Below are 20,759 nucleotides of genomic sequence, written 5' to 3'. Positions count from 1 at the left end.
CAATTTTACTTTCGTTCAGTTTGTTTTATGAACAAAAGGTGAGTACTCAAGCAAAACTTTTGCTAAGTTTTGTAAAAATAAATATAACTTAATTTTAGTTTTATCATAAACGATTAAACTAAAAATCCCCATTTATATACTAATTTTATTTATACAAAGGCAACTTCGTTTCACCCATAAAATAAAACATATAATCAATATTGTCTCCGAAATTTTTTTGTCGAGATCTTTTGTATTAAAGGAATACTCTTTACATATACATATGTTCAAATTACTTAACATTATAAAGTTTAACAAGTTTGATTTCTCTTAGTAAAATTATTAAAGTGTTACTTTTCTTAAAGTTTTAAAGTATATTTCAGATAAAAAGTAAAAGTTAATAATCAACTTTTTTTTATTTGTTGTATTATAAAGATTTAATGAGTCAATACCGCTTAGTAAAAAACTGTTAATTCCAATTTTATCAGTTTACTCATTTTTGCTTCACACAATCTGATTTTTTCTTTTAAAATTTAAACAAGTTTGATTAATATTTGTTACATTAATGTTCTATATTAGCTTATTTTCCACCTAGCCACTTAAATTTATATTAATGAAAGCAATAAGAAAATTCAAAAGTTGATGAATAAATCATATTATATTGCTCTGATTGACCTGAAAAATGTATTTGTTTTTTTTTTTCATTGTTTGCGTTTATAATCTTTTGAATTTCCTAAACTTTAAAACTTCTTCTTGAACAATAATAACAGAATAATAATTGATGTTGATAGCATAGTTGAACTATTTCTATAATAAATATTTACATGACATTTTAACTCGAGATTACTCATTCAATGAAAATAAGTTACAATAGATAAAATTCTAAACTGTGTCTAGCTAGAACTTTTAATTTCAAAAACGTTATCAACTGTGCTTAAAAGTTGCAGAATTGCCTTTAGAAGTAGAATCTACAAATCTTAAAAAAGATAGGTTAAAATGTACTTCAACATTAATGAGTCATTTCTTCTATTAAAAAGTTAGAGACGAATATTTGTTAAATTTTAAATTTTTATTTGTTCTTATATACGTTTGCAATAAATTTCTCACTGATGTAAATAGTAGCAACACCTAACACTGATAAATTCTTCAAAATTTATTTGTTTGTTAATCTTGTTTGTAGGCTGTGCTTTAAAGAATCAACAGCCGTTATGTATGCGTTAAAAAAGGAAGGCTGTTTAAATAAGAAGAGTGAATTCATATCGTCTTGTCGACATATGAAAAAGCTCCTCTTAAAATACAATAAATTTTGAAGAATTTTATAGTCACATAACTGTTGTTTTTGTTAATTTTAGTTGGTTGAAAGTTAATGGTAGATCGATTTTTGTACTGAATTCTTGTAATGCACAATATTACGTCATACTTTTTTTTTGTTTTTTCGTATTACTTTTGCTTCTATGTATAGCAAAGTGCTTTTTTTTTAAGTTTAGCTGGCTGAAGATTTAGGCGTCTAGTCTTATGAAACACGTGTACCAGTATTTTTGAAATCTTATTTTTCTAATAAATTATATATATATATATATATATATATTAAGGTTGTTATTTAAACTTAAACACCTTCTACTGAGCCAAACTTGAAGGGTTTTTAAATAATTTATTAGAAAAATAAGATTTCAAAAATGCTGGTACAAGTGTTTCATAAGACTAGACGCCTAAATCTTCAGCCAGCTAAATTCAAAATAAAAAGCCTATACATAAATCTATATATGATGGGTTTTATTAAGTTCTAAAATATACTTTAAAACGTTTAAATGGTTATTACTAAATCTATCTAAAAGAAATGAGTTTGAATTACAATATGAATAATTGCGTACTCCTTTCTCTGTAGAGATCAAAAATTCTACCATGAAATCTTAATTTTTAAAACTTTACATTTTGTATTATATGAACACACATCAAACTAAATTTAACAAAAATATTTCAAGATTTAATTCAGAAGTTACATAAAAAGCTACAGTCATTCTGACAAAAATTAAAAAAAAACTATCTGGATCAAAACCTCAAACAAATAAAAGTTGTTTACTGTGAATGTCCTAAAAAGTTAAACTAGGTTTTTATAAACATAAGAAAAAGTTTTTCATCAAATACAAATTTTATTACAACTCAAATATTTTTTACAAAAACAGCACATTGATTAAGCGGTTTACTACAAAATTTATTTATTGAAACATCAAAAACTAAAGGAGTAAACTTACTATGAAAAAATAAAAAGTTACCTCAACAAATAAGCTTTATTTCAAAAATAAAAACCATAAATACTACACAACTTATTTAATGTCTCTGCATAGAAAATATTTAAATGTTTTTTTCTTAAATTTCGGTAAATAAAATAAATACTTTCAAAACTTTATTTGACCATATCTTAACTTTTATAGCTTATCTTAATACATTAAAAAAAAATAAAGTAAACAAAATATACAAATCAATATAAAATCAATTAAATATTTTTTTAACTCAAATTCATAAACAAAACTTCTTCATTCTTTAAGTGATGCAAGTAAATATAACTCAGCTTATAGAAAAAAAAAACTTATAGAATAAAGCGTCAATAAGTTATAACTTTCTAAAATGTTCAGTATTTGCAATATTTGGAGCACAAATAACAATGGTATTATTCATTACCTAACAATAAATTTTAAAAATATTGAAATTTAGAAAAAATGGCTAGTATAATTTTTAAATAAAAATCTAGTTCTGATGAGTTTGTATGTGACTCTCGAAACGGTGCTGCGCCCAGAACTTCAACCCGCAAATCTGGCAGGAATGCTTCGGTTCGGAGTGGAACACCATGTGGTCGAGGAGCAAATGCGAGGTTCGGAACGCTTCGGCGCACACGGCGCATTTGAAGTGCGCGTTTTTGTGCGCTTCCAGCTGCTTCTGCTGGGTGAATTTCTTTCCGCACGCTGTGCAGGTAAAGTGTCTGCGATGTTTGTTTCTTTGTGCAAAAGGACCACTTTTTTGTCCATGATGACCATTTCTACCGACAAAGGGAAGTTTGTTTGGGGCGACGTAGGTGTGAAACTTCCATTTGTGAATTTGCAGCTGAAGCTTGTTGTGGAAGTTCCTTTTGCAGTAGTTGCATTGAAAAGATTTCTTCAGGCTTTTTTGAACGGGCAAGACAGCAGGTTCTGAAAACAATGTTACGTTAGTTAAAAAACTAGAGATAGAAAACGTTAATTCTAATATGAAACAAAAATAAACATTGTTCTGAAATAAACCTAACATTTTTTAAATGTCTGCGAATTTTTTTTTATGCCATTCAAAGATTTTATTATGAAAAGTCATTCCATAGTATTGCAGTTTACAAAATGTTTGATGAGTAATACAAACATATAAAGCATTTATGTAAAGTCTAATCTTAATTTTTGTAAAAAAAAAAGTAGCTTTGACCTTAACACGTTTGAAAGGCAAAATGTTTGAAAACAAATAAATTCACATTAAGCAACGAGGATGTAGCTATAAACAAGTACTTAACTTTTGTGATCAAAAACTAGCAAATAAAATAAACTACTGGTAACATGTGCATTTAATAAAAGTTTTAAAAACTATTAGTAAGTCATTAAAAAAAATAATGCTAAATTTTTCACAATAAATTGTGAGCTTTAGGGAAAAAATGCAAACGAGACTATGAAAAAATATTGTGATTTATAATAAGATTTTATTTGTAAAAGAAGTATGTATATTTTTAAACTTACTAGTACTATGTTCAGTATTCATTTCCAAATTATCTTGAACCTTCAACAGGCTTTTTTTCTCCAATTCGTAATTCTCAACAACAATAACATCACTTTTCCTCGCTGTTATTTTATATTTATACATAAATTAAAAACTTTGAATTTTAAAATAATTATAAGTTTTTAACAATATTTAATAACTTGTGAATTACTATATTTATACAAACACTTTTAAAACCACTTTCTTTACAACACTAGTTTGCTATTTAAAGTTTACAACTTTATAGACAAATTTTGATAAGTAAAATGTTATTTTCGTTTTATTATTCAAAACTTGCCCATAAGTTTATCTGTTTATTTTTATATAACTACTTGTAAAAATTAAATCACTTGTTATTTGCTGATTCTCCAACATGTTAGCTTCCAATATATTATGATCAGTATTTGCTTGGTTGTTTACAACATCTGAAAGTTAATCATTTTTAAATTTAAAACATAATTTATATTTTATCAAACGGTCTTATACAGCAAAAACCACAACAACTTCAAAAACAATATCATAAACGTCAAATAAAACCTGTCATTTTTGAAAAGAATATTAAATTTTATAAGCAAAATTTCACTGAGGAATATTTTGCAGGATACTAATTATAAACCGCTCTATTTTCAAGTACAACTTAACTATTATTTACCGACAAACTAAATCATTTGTTTCTTATTTATTTAAAAACGGATGTATTAACTTCAAAAACTGTTAAACTTCAAGATATAAAGTATACTATGTTAAAAATGTTTTGGTAATAGATATTCAGCATAAACGTTTGAATATTTTATATATACTTTATAAATTTTTAATGTATTTACTGTAAAATAAACCTTAATATTTTAAAAGTATCTTTAAGAAGTATTGCTTGTAAAGCTAATAATTTAGTTTAGTAAACAAGATAACACTTAAAATAACAAGATTAACTTAAAATGCGTTTAAAAATTGTTTGTAAAATAAGAAGATCGATACCTTTAATTTCCAACACAATTTATATATTACAAGTATGTTTTAACTTTAGAGTACAAAGTGTATTTAAGTTGTTAGTATCATAAAGTAAGACTTATCACAAAACATGAGTTTAGATCTTAATAGTTTAAGACAAACGGAATAAGCATGGCCGATGAAGGTAAACTTTATAAAAAATTAATTTCTATTGTTAGTGCTTGTGTGTCTTATCAGATTAGTATGTTAAAAACTTTGAGCAATGATGTAGATTGTAGAGTATCAAAGTGCTTTAAATTATATTAAATTTTCAAACTTCATAAGAGAGATTGTATCCAAATTTAAAAATAAAAGTTTTATTAGTAATTTCAAAAAATACCATAATAATTAACTTTTCTTGTTGTTTTTTAAAGCTTTAAACGCAGGTTTCCCAAACTTTTTTCCCAAATCACCCTTTTGGTAAAAACTTAAAAACAATCGCCACCCTTTATATGGTGAAATCGTGTTTAAAACAAATTAATAATACATATATGATTGAAACTAAAAACTTTATAGCTTTTCTAAAAAAGAAAATCCATTTTTTAAATGACCAAATTTATTTTAAGTTTTTTTTTTGTTTACTCACTCGCATTATCAGCCTCTTCAGTCGGTCTGTCATCTTCAATCATGATAACATCACCATTTTTACAACTTTGCACACCTGTTTAAACACATGCTGCTAAGTATAATATTTACACTGAAAAACCTATATTTAAAACATATCTACACAAAATTTACAATTTACTACTTTTGTTTGAAAAAATTTATTTGAAAAATAGTTTCAATTATAATACAAAAATAAAAAAATTAAAAATTAATGTTTAATACTAAAAAAATTCTCATTATAATATTTTACTGTTTTGTAATTAGACTACTTTGACTTCTGTTTGATACAATAGTATTCACTTACTTTTCTCACTGCTATTACAACTATTTTCCATCTGGTTGTTTTTATTCACTTCATTATTTTCTAACATGACAACATCAGTATCCTTACTTGTAATATCTGTTGTTAGAAGCCAATATGATTACATTGATAAAAATGTTGGTGATATTTTATATTAAGCTAAATAACTTAGATAAGATAATAATAAAAATTTAGTTTAGAGGTACATTTTTTTTATAATCGAAAAATGGCTTTTAAATGAAAGCTTTAAGTATCAAGAAAAAATTCTTTAGAATTTGTTCTGAAATCTAACTTTCTTTTTAAAATTTAAATAATCGGTATTTAAACAAGTTTTAAAAATTGATTATAAAAATTTTAAAAGATGACTTATTAATCACCTAAGTTATTATGACACGCCAAACTTTCAATATCAGTTTTTGAATAGTTACAGAAAATTGAGAATTTTTTTCAATGATGTTAAATCTTCAAAGTTGATTAAAAATAAACTAAGGAAACATCAACATGTTTTTCGAAAATCAGTAAGACAAATTATTGTAGTTAATATATTATTTCAAAATGTGCCACACTGCTTGAACTAATTTATTAATCATTAAACATAGTCAGTTCTCCAAAGACTTTATGGCAGTAATTACTTTAACTTAGTGATAAGATTAACCTAGTAAAAGTCTCAAAAAATTATCAAAATATTCTTATCTAGCAAAGCATAGTTTCCCTTTTTTATTTTAAAAAGCCCCCTTTAAAGAAATTCAAAAGCTATTGTCCCCTCTAAAGATTACTCAAAAAACTACCATTATAAACACTTTTTGATCTTTTTTGTTTTTCATTATCACCTACAGAATATAGTATAAGTTTCAAATTATGACCTCATGGTCCCTTTACTGCTCACGGCCCCCTAAATTTCTGTCATGGCCCACTTTAGGAAACCCTTTATTAAAGCATCAGGTAGATAACAAAAAAAAAATTAGAAGTATATTTAATTAAAGTTACCATTCTAAAGAAATTTATTAAGCACTATAACTTCAATATAAGCTCACTGTTAGGTGTTGCTAGACTTTCCAAGTCATTTTCTCCACCAATATCCTTTTTTCCTTTCAAGTCACAAACAGAACGGTCTATTACTATTGACTCGGAACTTTCCTTTTCCTTGTCTTTATCACTTTCACTCTTTCCACTGATACCACGACTTTCTGCTACAGTTTTTCCTTTCTTTTTAGACTTTCTCTTCGTTTTGCTCTTCTTACCAAGTCCGATGTGCATAAAGTACCTCTTGTTTTCAAACTTGCTCAGCTTCTTTTTGGCTTCAAATATTCGGTCAACTTCACTGACTCCTTTTTCGCTTTCTGCTACTTTTTCACCTTCACAAACATCACCAGCCGCTTTTAAGAGCTTCAGCGACGCAATGGCGCTCCTGAACTTCTTCTCGTTCCTCGCTCGCTCGTTCTCTTTGCTCCCGGCAACGATCAGCCCGCATTTTTCTTTTTCGCAAGCTTCTTTTGTTGCAGATTTTCTGTTGAGAGGCGAAGGTTGCGTTACATCAGTGTTTAAATTTTCCTTGCCTTCCTGTGAAGGTTCCTCTTTTTTCTCAGCATTTTTTTCTGTGAGTTTATTCGGCTTATTATTTTAATTTAAACTTTTACACTGCGTTTATTTTTTTGATATAATATAGTTAAAAACAAATATTAGACATTTTGATTTTCTCTGGATATACTACACTATTAAACACAGAAGCATTTTTTATTTAATCATTATTATTGCAAAAACTACCTTTTAACACACAGAATTGGCATATTTTAAGTGACCATGTCGTCATAATACATTGAAAATAATTGAAATGTCTTAAATTGTTTGTCTAAATGTAAGCTTTCATTTAAGATGTAAAATAGAAGTCTATGACAAATAAAATTGTCTACTTAATAGACTTTATTACTATTTTAATCAGAAAAGAAGAAAAAAGAAAAAGGTTTTTGAGAATCAAAAATTTTTTTGGGTGCAATTCCTAAAAATTGTTTATTGCTTTAAAATATTTTCAATAAAACCAAAACACTTCCGAATTCAACCAGTACTTGGGTGTTGCAGCAAACATCACCCAAGTAGTCCCCACTTCTATTGTTATACAAGTTTTTTTTTTTATTTCCTTTGTTTCAAAACACTAACTACATAGTTTACCAAATGTAATTACTAATTCATACTGTATCTCTTTAATGTTCAAAAAATAAATAATTTTTATATCACATACTAATAGAGCTGTAAAATGTAAACTGTACCTTAAATAGAAACTCACAAACCATATCTTGTAAAATTGTTAACTCTTTTAAGTTTTTATTTTTTACTTTTTAATAGCTGGTTGTTTTTGACAACAATTTTTAAGAAGTGTAAGTTTGAAATTTAATACGACATTAAACTTTAATCAAAAAGTCTATATAGTTAAAGATCAAGTACTAGCATGTATACAGCTTTTAAAATTTATCAAACGTTTTGATTACTAATCTTATATGTAAATAATTTTTAAAACGAATTAAAAGAGTACTTGTGAGTATTAAAAATTAACTATACTCAGTAATAAAAGTTAAAAAGCTAAAAAAATTAATAGTAAAGCAATTAAAAGCAATACAGCTATTCTACCATTAATTGTTTTTACCTTCTGAGTCAGACACGACTAAATCCATAAGAATACTACCGCTTGAACAAACCTTTTCATCTTGTTCTTCCATGAAACTGTAGTTTATTAAATTATAAAGTTTATAAAATAGTTGAACATAATCAAAAGTTTTGTTTGTGACAAATATACTAACGGCTTACTAATTTTAATACTGATTGCTTATTTATTTTGAGTTTTACACCACTTAAATTTCAATTAAATATAGATATAAAACTAGTTTTATTGAGGTTATTTTATTAACTTTTCTGCATATAAAGATCTATCTAGAAAAACAAAAAATAAAGTATTAGTTTGGTTCGAATTTAGGCTATTTAAAAAAACAGATAGTTCATAAACTTGATAAAAAAAATTCTAGTTTTTACAAATAAAATATAATTAAGGGATCAATTAAGCACTTTATTACATTTTGATACAATTTTAAAGATCTTCAACTTGGCTGACAGTTGCTTTTTACAGCTTTTTGTGATGAATATTAGTTTTAGAGATATGAGGAGAGTTAGATAGACCCTTATGGAAGGGCAACGTTAAAAAGGCTAAACAGCAAGACTATTTCATTAAAAAATACCTTCTCATACAGTTTTTAAGTGTTACTTCTCAAATTTTAGAATTATAATCTTAACTCAATTTTAAACAATCCTATTGCATAAAATTTTTAAATTTTCATTTTTATTTTTTATTTCTTAATAATACTTTTTCTTCTTTCTGATGTAAAACTTTTAATTATAGCCAAAGATTATTTCATAAAATTTTTTATTCACTAGCTTAAACTATAAAGGATAAGATAGATTTCAAGTGAATGTTTTGGCTTCCAAGGTAATTAGTCATAAAAACATTGTGGTTCATACGTTTGTATACATTTAAAAAAAAAGTGACTTGAAATTTGTTCTTAAAGCTTTCATGTAAGAGCCATGTAAATTTTTGTATCAAAAATGCCCTTACTCACCCTATGACCTTTAATAGATGAAAAATTATGGATTCTAAACAAAACACCAATAGGAACATTATTTACTTTTTACAACTTCAAGTTTGCAAATTTATACCTCAGTTACCAAATGATTATCAGGCTTTAAAAATTTAAAAGCACTTCAAAAATACAAATATTCAAAACACGAGTTCGATAAAATGTTTATGAAATGAAAAGACCAACTAAACTGAAAACTTACAACAAAAAACCTTTTTCTTAAAACTATAAAAACAATTTTGAAAATATAAAACTGGTTCTATATATTAGTAAAACTAATAAAAACTGTTTTAGCTAATATTGTAAAATTAAATAAAACATTTACTAATTTTTTAGTAACTAAAAACCTACTTGCTCTTCAAAGCAATATCCTCATCTTGCTTTTCCGTGTTTTGATCAATATTTTGTTTTGTTGGATATGAGTTCTTTCTTTCTTTTAAGTACTCATCAATATCTTCTACGTTTTGAAATTTTTTTATTCTTTTATTTAACTTTCTTTTGTCTGTGTTTAGAAACATTTTGAATTTAGTTTTATGTTAAAAGTTACAAGGGTTAACTGTAAAAACATTGCCGGAGAATAAATGTCTTCTTCTTGTTTGTGTGCGTTTAACAATTGATGATACAACATACAAAGAATTAGCTCTCTCTCAACTAATGGAAACGCATAGCACAGGAAGATTTGTGTTTGAAAAAATTTAAAGATATTTTGAAGTAAACAAACTACCTTTAAACATCTTATAGGCATTGCAACAGATGGTGCTCCATCTATGATAGAAAAGTATCGTGGACTAATCACGTAATTTAAAGAGTTAAACCCTGAAATGATAACTATTTGTTGCGTTATGCATCGCCAACACTTAGTTGCAAAAAATCTGAGCGTTCAACTAAATGACTTATTAAACTTAATGATTAAAGCAGTCAACAAAATAAAAAGGCATGCCTTACAAAGTCGTTTGTTCAAAATGCTGTTCAATGAAAATAATGAGGTTTTTGATAATTTGATAATGCATACAGAAGTGATATGGTTACCAAAAGGAAACAGTCTAGAAATGTTTTTGGCTGTTTTCAAATTAGTTATTGATTTTTTTGAAAAGTACAGTGTATTAGCAGACATTCTTGTTGAAAGAAAAATAGATATTGCTTATATGTCAGACTTATATGGTAAGTTCAACCATCTGAAGAAAACTTTACAAAGTAAAGATTTGAATTTGTGAAAGTCAAGAGTAAGGTTTCCAGTTTTAGATTTGAACTGTATGAACTAAATTTCAACAATAATCAGTTTTTGCAAGTTTGGAAAACTTAAAACTTTACATAAATAAAGGTGTAGTAGAAGTATTTTCATCTCATCTGAAACAGCTTAAATATGATATTGATAAACGGTTTAATGAAGTTTTCCAATTAAACGTTGATCAACAGAAAACCTTCTCTGACTTACAAACTGATCTTAAACTTAAAGTAAATTCTTTTACGAACGATATGAAAGCTTTTGGACTCAACAAAAACTAAGGCAAAAGTATCGCATCACTTCCTTCTAGCTATGTTGTTGAGAAAGCTTTCAAATCAAATATTAACATCTTGAACAAAATATATAGTTTAGATATTTGAAAATAAGGTGACTTGGGGCTTTATTTGACTGATTTAGAACTAGATATAGAAAAACTTGCAAGCAGTCATGAAGCTCATCCTTCATATAAGATTAGACTTCAGTAGTAAACAAGTAGTTTTCTGTAAGTTTTCTATTTTTAAAGAAAAATGCCCTTTTAACAATAACTGCCTATCAAAAAATAGAATCTACCGAGCTACTATAAAAACAAACAATATAACAAAATTTTACGTTGGTTCAACAACCACAACATTTATAAACAGATAAAGCAACCATCAAACAAGCTTTAATAACAAATTAAAAAATACAATACCGAATTATCGAACTATATATGGAAGTTAAAAGACGCAAACAACGACTATAATTTAAAATGGGAAATACTATGCAGAACTATAACAAAACCGAAAAATATAAAAACATGCCATTTATGTAGCCTAGAAAAGTATGAAATCAAAAAAAAATAAAAGAGTTATCATTAAACATGTAAAATAAAAGAAAGGCAGCAACCCTGTCTTCACAATCAAAATATGTATTTTAAAAGAACAAAAAACACTTACCAATAAGAAATTAGCAACAAAATAAAACCAAAAATAAGAACAAACAGAGCAAAAAAAAATTCAACTTGGACATAAGTTGGTTTTAAAATAAACTAACTAAAATTATTCAATTTTATTTGAAACGTTATAATGTGTTTTTTATGTGATTATTTAAAAATTTTGCTATGTGCCTTATATTGTTCTGATGAAACGTGTTAAACGTTGAAACTTAGTAAACAATACGAAAATTAGTTGTTTTTGTATTATCAGGGTTGCCACTCGTTTTTTCAATTTTTTTTCCAGGTTTTCAAAATTTCTTCTAAGTTTTTAAAAGTACACATTTTTGGGTTTATTTTTAGTTTTAGGTTAATTTCTATATAAGAAACTGTATTCAATAGTATAGAAACATTGAAAAGATACTGTGAAGTAACTTTAATTGTGTTTTTCAATAAAAATTTTTTTAATGATGACAAAAAAATCTTATTTATATAATAGATATTTTGTGTCAGATCGAAATTTTACTACTGATAATGTTAAAATTATTAAAAATTCCAGGTTTTTCCAGGTATTATGATCAAAATTCCAGGTTTTTTCAAAATTTCTCAAATTCCAGGTTAAGTGGCAACCCTGTATTATGAACAAAAAGTAACTTATATAATATATTTTAACCTTTAAAATAAAAATCAATATTAACTTTTATAAAAAAACATTTCACTCTCACTATAGCCTTAAAAACATATTAATTAATCTAAAGAATAATAATAGCATTTAAATTATTCTAAAAAATGTTATATATTAAGATAGTAAAATTTTTGGAGTTCTTTCATAAGAAAATAAAATTAATACTGTACTGAATTAATACAATTTGGAAAATCAAAAGTGTCAAGCTATGTAAACTAAATTAAAAATGTTGTTTTATATTTATCTTTTTAAGACCAATTGCTACAACTGCAATAATAAAAATATCACGTTTTAATTTATTTGACCAGTTAATAAACTATTCAACCTGATTTAGTTACAGATGTATAAATCTCAAAATTGAAAACTTACTTCTTCTAACTTTTTTTGCAACACCATCATCAAAATCTAGCTTTTCACCATCTGCAGACAATTTTGTTTTCTTGACCGGCGTTTCTTCTCGCTTGTCTTTCATCTCTTTGATGGTGTTCAGCGATTTTAATATGTTGCTGAAATCAACCACGCTTTTACTCAAACCATCACTTTGGTCCCAAGTTGAATCTGGTGGAATTAAAAACTTTAATAACACTTTAATTTTATTTGTTGATTCAAATCTTTGTTTAAACTTTTTACCTTACATACTATAATCTAAACCACTGGTGCACACCAGTGTACATGAAATTTCTTTTAGGGTGCACGAGACTTTTGGGGTGCATGAAACTTATTTTGGGTACATATTTTGTTTTTCGCGCAGAAATTAAATTAAAGTTTTTTTTTTTAATATTTCTACATTTAAGACATTACCAACCTTGATATCTAATTGACCATTTTGTTGTTAATAAAACAACCGTTTTTATACATTACCTAGTTATACTCTGTTACATTATGTAAAAATTCTTCGACTCTTAGCTGCTCAAAGATAAACCGAAGTGAGCAAATCTCATAGACTCTTAAAGCAAAATAAAACGGTTAGTATTCTATTAATGTTTAACTTTATTAACTCTTGTTGTTTAAAAGCGTTGGGTGTTACCGAATTATTAGTAAAAAAACAATTAAAAGTGTTTACATATTCTTAAACACTAGCGGCGCTAAAGAATGCAAATTGGGGTGGACAGAATTTTAATTTTGTGATTTAGGGTTCACGGATTCGAAGTAGCGTGCCGACCACTGATCTAAACAACCAACACTAACACTAAATAAAAATTGTAATAGTTATATATTTATACTACCTTAGAATACAATATAATCTTTAGCAACAATATAACATTTGTCTGCCTATTTCAAAACCTTACACTGTATGAAATTCCAAATATGAAATATGTTTTTTAAAAGCATGTCAGGGTTAGCTAAAACTTTTTATATTTAAAAAATTGAAACTTGTGTTAGCCTACTTAATTTTAAAATCCATTTTTAACTATTAATTTTTTAAACGTTACATTATTTTTTTTAATTTAAAACTAATTATTTACCACTAATACCACAAAAGACTTTTATTTGATTAAACTGATAGAGACTTACAAAAAAATACTACTATGTCTATTTAAACTACATAAAATTTAGAACTAAAACAAAATAAGATGTAACGTTAAAAGGCGCTAAATCCTGGAGATCCTGATAAGCTAAGCTTATCGAAATATATACCACAAATGATTTTGTGTCAAAACTTTATTCCGACTAACGGCGTTTCACTGCTTTCAAATAATTTCAAGAACAGATCTAAGGAGTCTATAAAATATTAACACACATTAGAAAAATTAGCATGTATAATTATGTATAGTGTTTATGTGGGTAGTAACTATAAACAAACTTTATGGTTTAAAAAAAAAAGTTTGGAATAAAAACATAAAAGTATAAAATTGTCTACAAAAAACACAAATTTATAAAAGCACACACTAACCTCAAAAATGCTCTAAGAATAGGCAAGTTTTTAAAAATGAAAATTAAATTAAGTTGTGCAGTGTTACGTCAAATTAAATTTAACAAATTAATAAATAATTTATGCAACAGCAGAAGATAAAGACCTACTTCTGAACAAGCGGCAAGATTTATCGAATATTTGTCCCAACAACCGACGATTCTACTTTAAATAACTCTGTCTACTTAAGCACTTATTCATTTAACAACATTCAAATTTACAATTTAAAACACTTACAAATTCAATACTTCATGTTTAAAAGCTGCATAAATTATTGATTAATTTGTTAAATTTATTATGACGTAACATTTCTGCACAACTTAATTTAAAATTCATTTTTAAAAATTTGCCTATTCTTATAGCTTTTTTGAGGTTAGTGTGTGCTTTTATTAAATTTGTATTTCTGTAGACAATTTATGTTTTTATTCCTAACTTTGTTTTTAAACCATAAGTTCGTTTATAGTTACTACCCACATAAACACTATAAATAATTATACATGCTTTTTTTCTAATGTGTGTTAATATTTTATAGACTCCGTAGATCTGTTCTTAAAATTATTTTAGAGCAGTGAAACGCCGTTGGTCAGAATAAAGTTTTGACACAAAAACATCTGTGAAACTAAAACAATAGTTTAGTTTTTTTGTGATAAGTTTTTTATTTTGTTAATTTAAAAAAATCCCTCAGACAGAATTTTCTAAACATTGCAAGGAACATTTTCTGAAAATTTGAGGTAGTTATCTCAAAAAACGTAGGAGGAGATAGACTCTTAGTGATTTCTAATATTTCTAATAATAGTTTGCGCCTCCCATAAAGAACCTATTCTTGCCTCCGACTTTTACCTGCTGTATCTCAAAAATTATTTTAATTTTTTTAAATCTGTAAAAAGTATCTTGTAGCTTGGTAAAAACTATATAAAATAAGATCAACTTGTGAAAAAGTATTTTATTCCCCTCTATGCCCATAACATTTTACGAAGTATTTTATTTATATAACCGGAAAAAACTTTATATTTTGTAAGTATCATACTTACCAATCGAAATAACTAAATTGGAACTTAATTAAGACATTCTGTAATATTTACAACAGATTTAGGCTAATCCTTAAAAAAAAATGACATACTTTCATTTATAACTTCTTTTCGGGTACTTATAGGTTGCAAAATATCATCATCATCATTATTTTGTCTTAAATCAACCATTGAACTTGACTTGTCTCTAGGAAAAATAAATTATAACTAATTCTTTTTTTTTTCTAAATTAGATCTCTAAAAATCAGAATTTAAAAAATCATCAATAACTTAGAAATTGTATTATGCATTATCTAAATAAAACTAATAATTAATTTATAAGATTGCCAAGTTCTTAAACTAAATTTGAAAAATATCCAAAAAGCTTAGTAATGCAGAAATTAGCACGAGAGGTTTTTAAAGAATTAAATCACAACTTCCCTAAACTTCGCTCAAGATAATGAGCTTAAAAAGATTAAGAAAAGATAGTTTCAAATATATAAAACTGCAAAAATGATGAAAAGCTTTGTAATTAGTTTTAAACAGCTTAATCTACATACAATGGGTAATCTTGTAAGAATAAATTTGAATTTTTTACTCTTTATAGATTTTATCAGAGAAAATAAAGAGCTTTTGTTTAGTTACGTTATGTTTTAAAAGTAGTAGCACTTTTATTCCACTTGGTTTTCATATTTATATTTGAAAAAATAACATAAAGCAACAAACTAAACTTATTTAAAAAATGAAATTAATATGATGGCTTGTTATTTGCAAAAAAAAATTTTATAATCAAAAGTTTACCAATAAAATGAAACATATAAGCGAATAAAAAATTGTAGAAACATATAAAAATATTTATAGTAAAAAAAAGACCGTAAAGTTTCGGTTTTGTTATCACTGCAAATGAAAACCAAAATTAAAACTAAAAATGTTAAGAAATAAATCAATGTTACTTAATAGTAAGCACCAACTTTACTTTCAAACATAATCAATACAAAAAAGTTTTATTTTATTTCACTTACTGTGTTTATTACTTTTTGTCCATTTAAATTTTAAACTTAATATTATATATACCTAGTAATAACTAAGTAAACTTCCAAGTATCTAATATATTACAGTATATCAGTTATTATTGCAATGAAAGGGGGATAAGACATGATTTTTTCAAGTTGATCTTAATTTAAAGAGTTTTAATGAGCTTCAAGTTGCTTTTTACTGTTTTAAAAAATTTAAGTTATTTTTTGAAATATGCTCATATATCAAAGTCGGGCCGCATAATGGGTTCCCTATGGGAAGGAAAAACTAAAACAGTAAAAAAAGAACATTTTATTTAAAATCTATATTCTCATACATTTTTCAAGCAATATTCTTCAAACTTTCACAGTCTAATCTGTGTACGATAACAAAAAACATTACTTTGGAATTAAAAAAATGTCTATTAAAAAAAACTTTTTTTAAAGACTTTTTTTTTGTCATAATTTTTATTTTTAAACTATTAAAGTTCATAAGTAAAAATTTTTATAACATAAGGTACGTATCCTGAAAATTTGAAGGAGATTGTTTGAAAAATGAAGGAGAAAATATATTTTAAGTGGTTTTTAAAATATCCAAGAAAATTAATACAAACATTTGCAGTCCATACATTTGCATCAAAAACTTTTTACAAAAGATAAATTTTTCGAAAGCTAAATGATTTTTTGATAAATTTTAAATTCTATGAAAACTGGCTTGTAATATGTACTTAAAGCTTTCATATATAAACCAAAGTTAATTTTTGAAAAAAAATTGTTAGAACCCCCCCCCCTATGGCCTTAAACACCATTTGCAACTTAATATAATTAAACAAAAACTTCTATTTTTGTTGTTTTTTTTTTTGACACAAACTTTATGTTACTTTGAGTATATAAATATGAGTATAACCTAATTAAATAAAGAGTTTTATTTATGATATTATAATATAAACAGGAAAATAATAAAATAAACAACAATACTTTTAAGCACAATAAAAGTAAAAAACCGCTGTTAAGAAAATTGTTACTAATAAGACTTTAAACATTTGATGCAATTTGAGCTTTAATAGATGCAGTTTGAGTGCTTATTAAATACTACTAAACTAAGTGTCAGTTATTTGAATAGTAGTTATTCTAGGCTGTAAACTTCACTTTGCTTGCATCGTTTTGAAATAATATAATTTTATACACTAAATTTTTGAATTTATATGATTATTTTCACTACGGTCTCCAATTCTACAAAAGACTTGATAACTCTCCTGTGTGGTTTTTCAAAGATTTCAAACCATGTTTAGATTGATAAAATCAGCACAACATTTGATCACTTAACTAATTTCACACACCGCTAAAACTGTAACACTTGTAATAGTTTTAAAACTATACAGTATTGAATCGATACTAATCAAAGAACAGAAACCTAAGCTAAATAGTGTTTAATAAACACTCAAACTGCATCACCAGTAAAGCAATATTATTAAGAGGAAAGGGCATAGAAAAAAAGTCTCATTTTTCACATAAGTAACTAAACTCACAATTACTTTTAAACTTTGTTAAAAATAAATAAACTTTGAGATGCAAGTGATCAAAGTTAAGGGCATAGGGGGGAGGGGGGTCCACCTTGACTTTTGCAAGTTGGTCTTATTTTATAGGGTTTTATCTGAGCTATCAGACATTTTTAACCGCTTGAAAAAGTTCAAAAAAAAATTCGAGATATTAGCGATCAAAGTTGGAAACCATAATAGATTCCTTATGGAAGGCTCAAATTAAAAACACAAAAAAAGACTATCTCACTAAAAATCTATCTCCTCCTTCATTTTTCAACCAATCTTCTTCAAATTTTTACAGAAAGTGTATTATTAAATTTTCAAAAGATTGAATGCAGGATTTTTTTTAATTTGAAAAATAAAATTTTTATTAAAAAAAAACCACCTATTTTTTTTTTTTTTATCTAAAACTTTTATTTTTCAATATTTTATAAATTCAAGCATTCAAAGTCTTTTAAACTATAAAAGGACCGTTTCCTGAAAGTTTGAGGTTTCTAGCTCAAAAAAATGAAGGAGAAGATAGATTTTGAGTGATTTTTTAAATTTCCGAGAAAATTGACCCTAAAAAATTTGTAATCCATACATTTGTATCAGAAATTTTTTATAAAAAATACAATAATTCAAAAGTTAAATAAGATTTTTTAATTCTATAAAAACTGGCTTGTAGATTGTACTTCAAGCTTTCATATAATATCATATGTTATTTTTAGTGAAAAAAAATGTCGGACCCTCCCTATGCCCTTATTAAGTTTAATAGTTTTTTTTACGGGTGGGGCAAAATAAAAATGCATAAATAGATTACCTTACTGAAATTCTAATTTATTTGGATTTCAAAATAAATGCCTTTAATTCATAGGAACTTTTCCATGCTACTAAATGATTTACCTCCTATGATTTACCCCCCTATGTTATTAACAAATTACTAAACAGTATATTCTTCCAAAACTTATGTTTACTTTAACTACACTATTTTTTTTGTAAACTTTTATTGTACAAGTCATAATATCTTAAACAAAAACCATAAAACCATAAGTAATTTTAATATAATAATTTTAATTATGTAAAACCATAATTTTACACTTATAGCTTAGACTTTAAAAGGAACATAAAACTTATCTCAGAAAAAAATTAAAAGAAGATGAGATATTTCTGATTATTTTTTTGAACTTTAAAATTAATAAAAAACTTCCAACAATAAGAAATGTCATGTGTACAAAACTGGGTAAGTTTATCAGTCTATTTCATTAAACATATTCAAATAACAATTAACTTGTTTAAATAATGCGTTTCTAGTAAGTTTTAAAAAAACTTTAAAGGTTCATAAAATTACTTTTCGATTTTTATAAAAGTGTTTCTTAATTTTTGTCAAGTTATGTAAAACTTTTCAAAATAACTGATAAAAAGTTCTTTCTAGATAGTGTACAAATTATAGTGAGAACAATAAAGTAAGAAAAAAAGTTAGAGTATTAATAAAATTTAGTCATTAATAAATAATTAGATAAAACTAGCATATAATGAAAAAAAGTGAAGCTCGCTAGAAATTAATTGTTTAAACCTCAATATATTATGAAAAAAGACCAAATATAAAATAACTTTTAGCTTACTCTATTTGTTGAGAATGAGAATTTTCCTCCAAAGACTTAACTTTTTTAGAGAGTTCAGAATTCTCATTTAGCAGTTCCATGTTCTCATCAAGTAGACTTTTGTTAAACTCTTTTAAATGGTCCACTTGATTTTTGAGCAGTGCGTTTTCACCCATTTGATCTTCAAATATTTTGATCAGCTCAATCTTGGTGAAACCTATTAAAAAGTTAAAAAATCACTTTATTTTAAATGTGTTAGAATGAATAACACTGTTTATATACTTTGACTATGCATTTTTATAGTAGAGATATTATTTAACTTTTAATAAAGTCTTACCTGTGTAATCCTTCATTTATTTTCCACCGGTTAGTTTGCAATTTTGAACAACCCAAATTTACTTATTTAGAATTTTTTTTTCTGTTTGTTAAACAATAAAATGTTATTTTTAATTGTTTTAACATAAACTTTATTATAAAAGTTAATTTATTTATAACTAATAATATGCCTTTAAAGACTGTCAATCTTTTTGTAGTTAGATGTATTAAATAAATACTAAGTTTGAGTTATTACAAACTATTTATAAATTTGTAACAGTTTATAGACAACAATATATGAAATTCATATTAATAAAAAAGAAAATTAAACTGCTTTTCACAGAAACAAAACTAAATTAATAATTCTAAATTAAAACTTTGAATATATTTAAATTACAAATTATTAACAGAGGAATACAAACTATCAAACATTGAAGTGCAGATGTTGTAGAAAATTACTTTGGGGAATATTTATTTGACTCAGATCACTTGGTTTGCTTTATTTCAAAAGAATTTTGTTTGTGTGCTAGTTTGTTTTAGTGAGAAATAAAAGTATTGATATCATAAATACAAGTTTGAGATTATAGTACAACTTGTTGCATTGATAATGCTGTTGCTTAGCACAATCTGTGCATTTCTATCAAATAAAATTATAGGATTTCTCTATTTTTTTGATTGACCAAAGGTTTATAACATCTATTGTTTATTAAACTGTAAAAGAAAAGCACTAAAAAATGATAAAAGAGATCCTTGTTTTTTACTTTTAATATATGTTTAACATTCAAACTGACTAAAAATACTTAAAACTGTGCTGTAAGCTTTAGTTTATTAAGTTTGATAACAAGCTGATAATGTATGATTTAAAATAAAAGTATATCATTATTATCAGGTAAAGAGAAAACTTCAAAAGCAATGGGTTTAAAATAACTTTCAGGTTGTCACACTTTAAATAGATTAATAATATTTTGTTTAAGAAATAACACCTATTGTAACACATTTAGGACATTTATTAATTATAACATTAAAATTGATCTACACCTTAAACCACTTTTTTCACTATTTAGTCTTAATTTATTGAGTTTTAACTAAGCTACAGGTAGCTTTTTACAGATTTTCAAAATTCAAAATATTTTTTGAGATATAGCCGGTCTAAGTCAGAGACTACAATAGGTTCGTTATGGGAGGCACAAACTAAAACAACAAATAACTATAAATCTTTAAAAATATATCTCCTCCTACAATTTTTGAGATAAGTACCTCAAGTTTTCAGGAAATGTTTCTTGGAATATTTAGAAAATCCTGTG

At 25.6% G+C, this 20,759-nt stretch overlaps 1 protein-coding gene across 2 annotated transcripts; it reads right to left on the bottom strand.

The window, feature by feature from the left end:
* Positions 1-2,612: 2,612 nt before the first annotated feature.
* Positions 2,613-19,560, bottom strand: LOC145831755 (uncharacterized). 2 transcript variants are annotated; one of them, XM_082939081.1, is made up of 12 exons: positions 19,478-19,560; positions 19,162-19,357; positions 15,117-15,211; positions 12,454-12,642; positions 9,616-9,766; positions 8,283-8,359; positions 6,679-7,239; positions 5,648-5,743; positions 5,324-5,398; positions 4,101-4,175; positions 3,732-3,833; positions 2,613-3,164 (listed from the first exon to the last, which is right to left on the bottom strand). In XM_082939081.1, the coding sequence occupies exons 1-12, from the start codon at positions 19,491-19,493 to the stop codon at positions 2,725-2,727; spliced, it is 2,073 nt and encodes a 690-aa protein (XP_082795207.1). In that variant the 5' UTR covers positions 19,494-19,560; the 3' UTR covers positions 2,613-2,724. The 2 variants fall into 2 exon arrangements, with proteins under 2 accessions (XP_082795207.1, XP_082795208.1); XM_082939082.1 differs by lacking the exons at positions 15,117-15,211; positions 19,478-19,560 and having other exon boundaries at positions 19,162-19,288.
* Positions 19,561-20,759: the final 1,199 nt, after the last annotated feature.

This window comes from Thalia democratica, chromosome 3, assembly GCF_965202585.1.
Source record: "Thalia democratica chromosome 3, ktThaDemo2.hap1.1, whole genome shotgun sequence".
Classification (NCBI taxonomy): domain Eukaryota; kingdom Metazoa; phylum Chordata; class Thaliacea; order Salpida; family Salpidae; genus Thalia; species Thalia democratica.
Note: the sequence above shows the minus strand (reverse complement) of the source record. Positions and strands in the feature narration are given on the sequence as shown.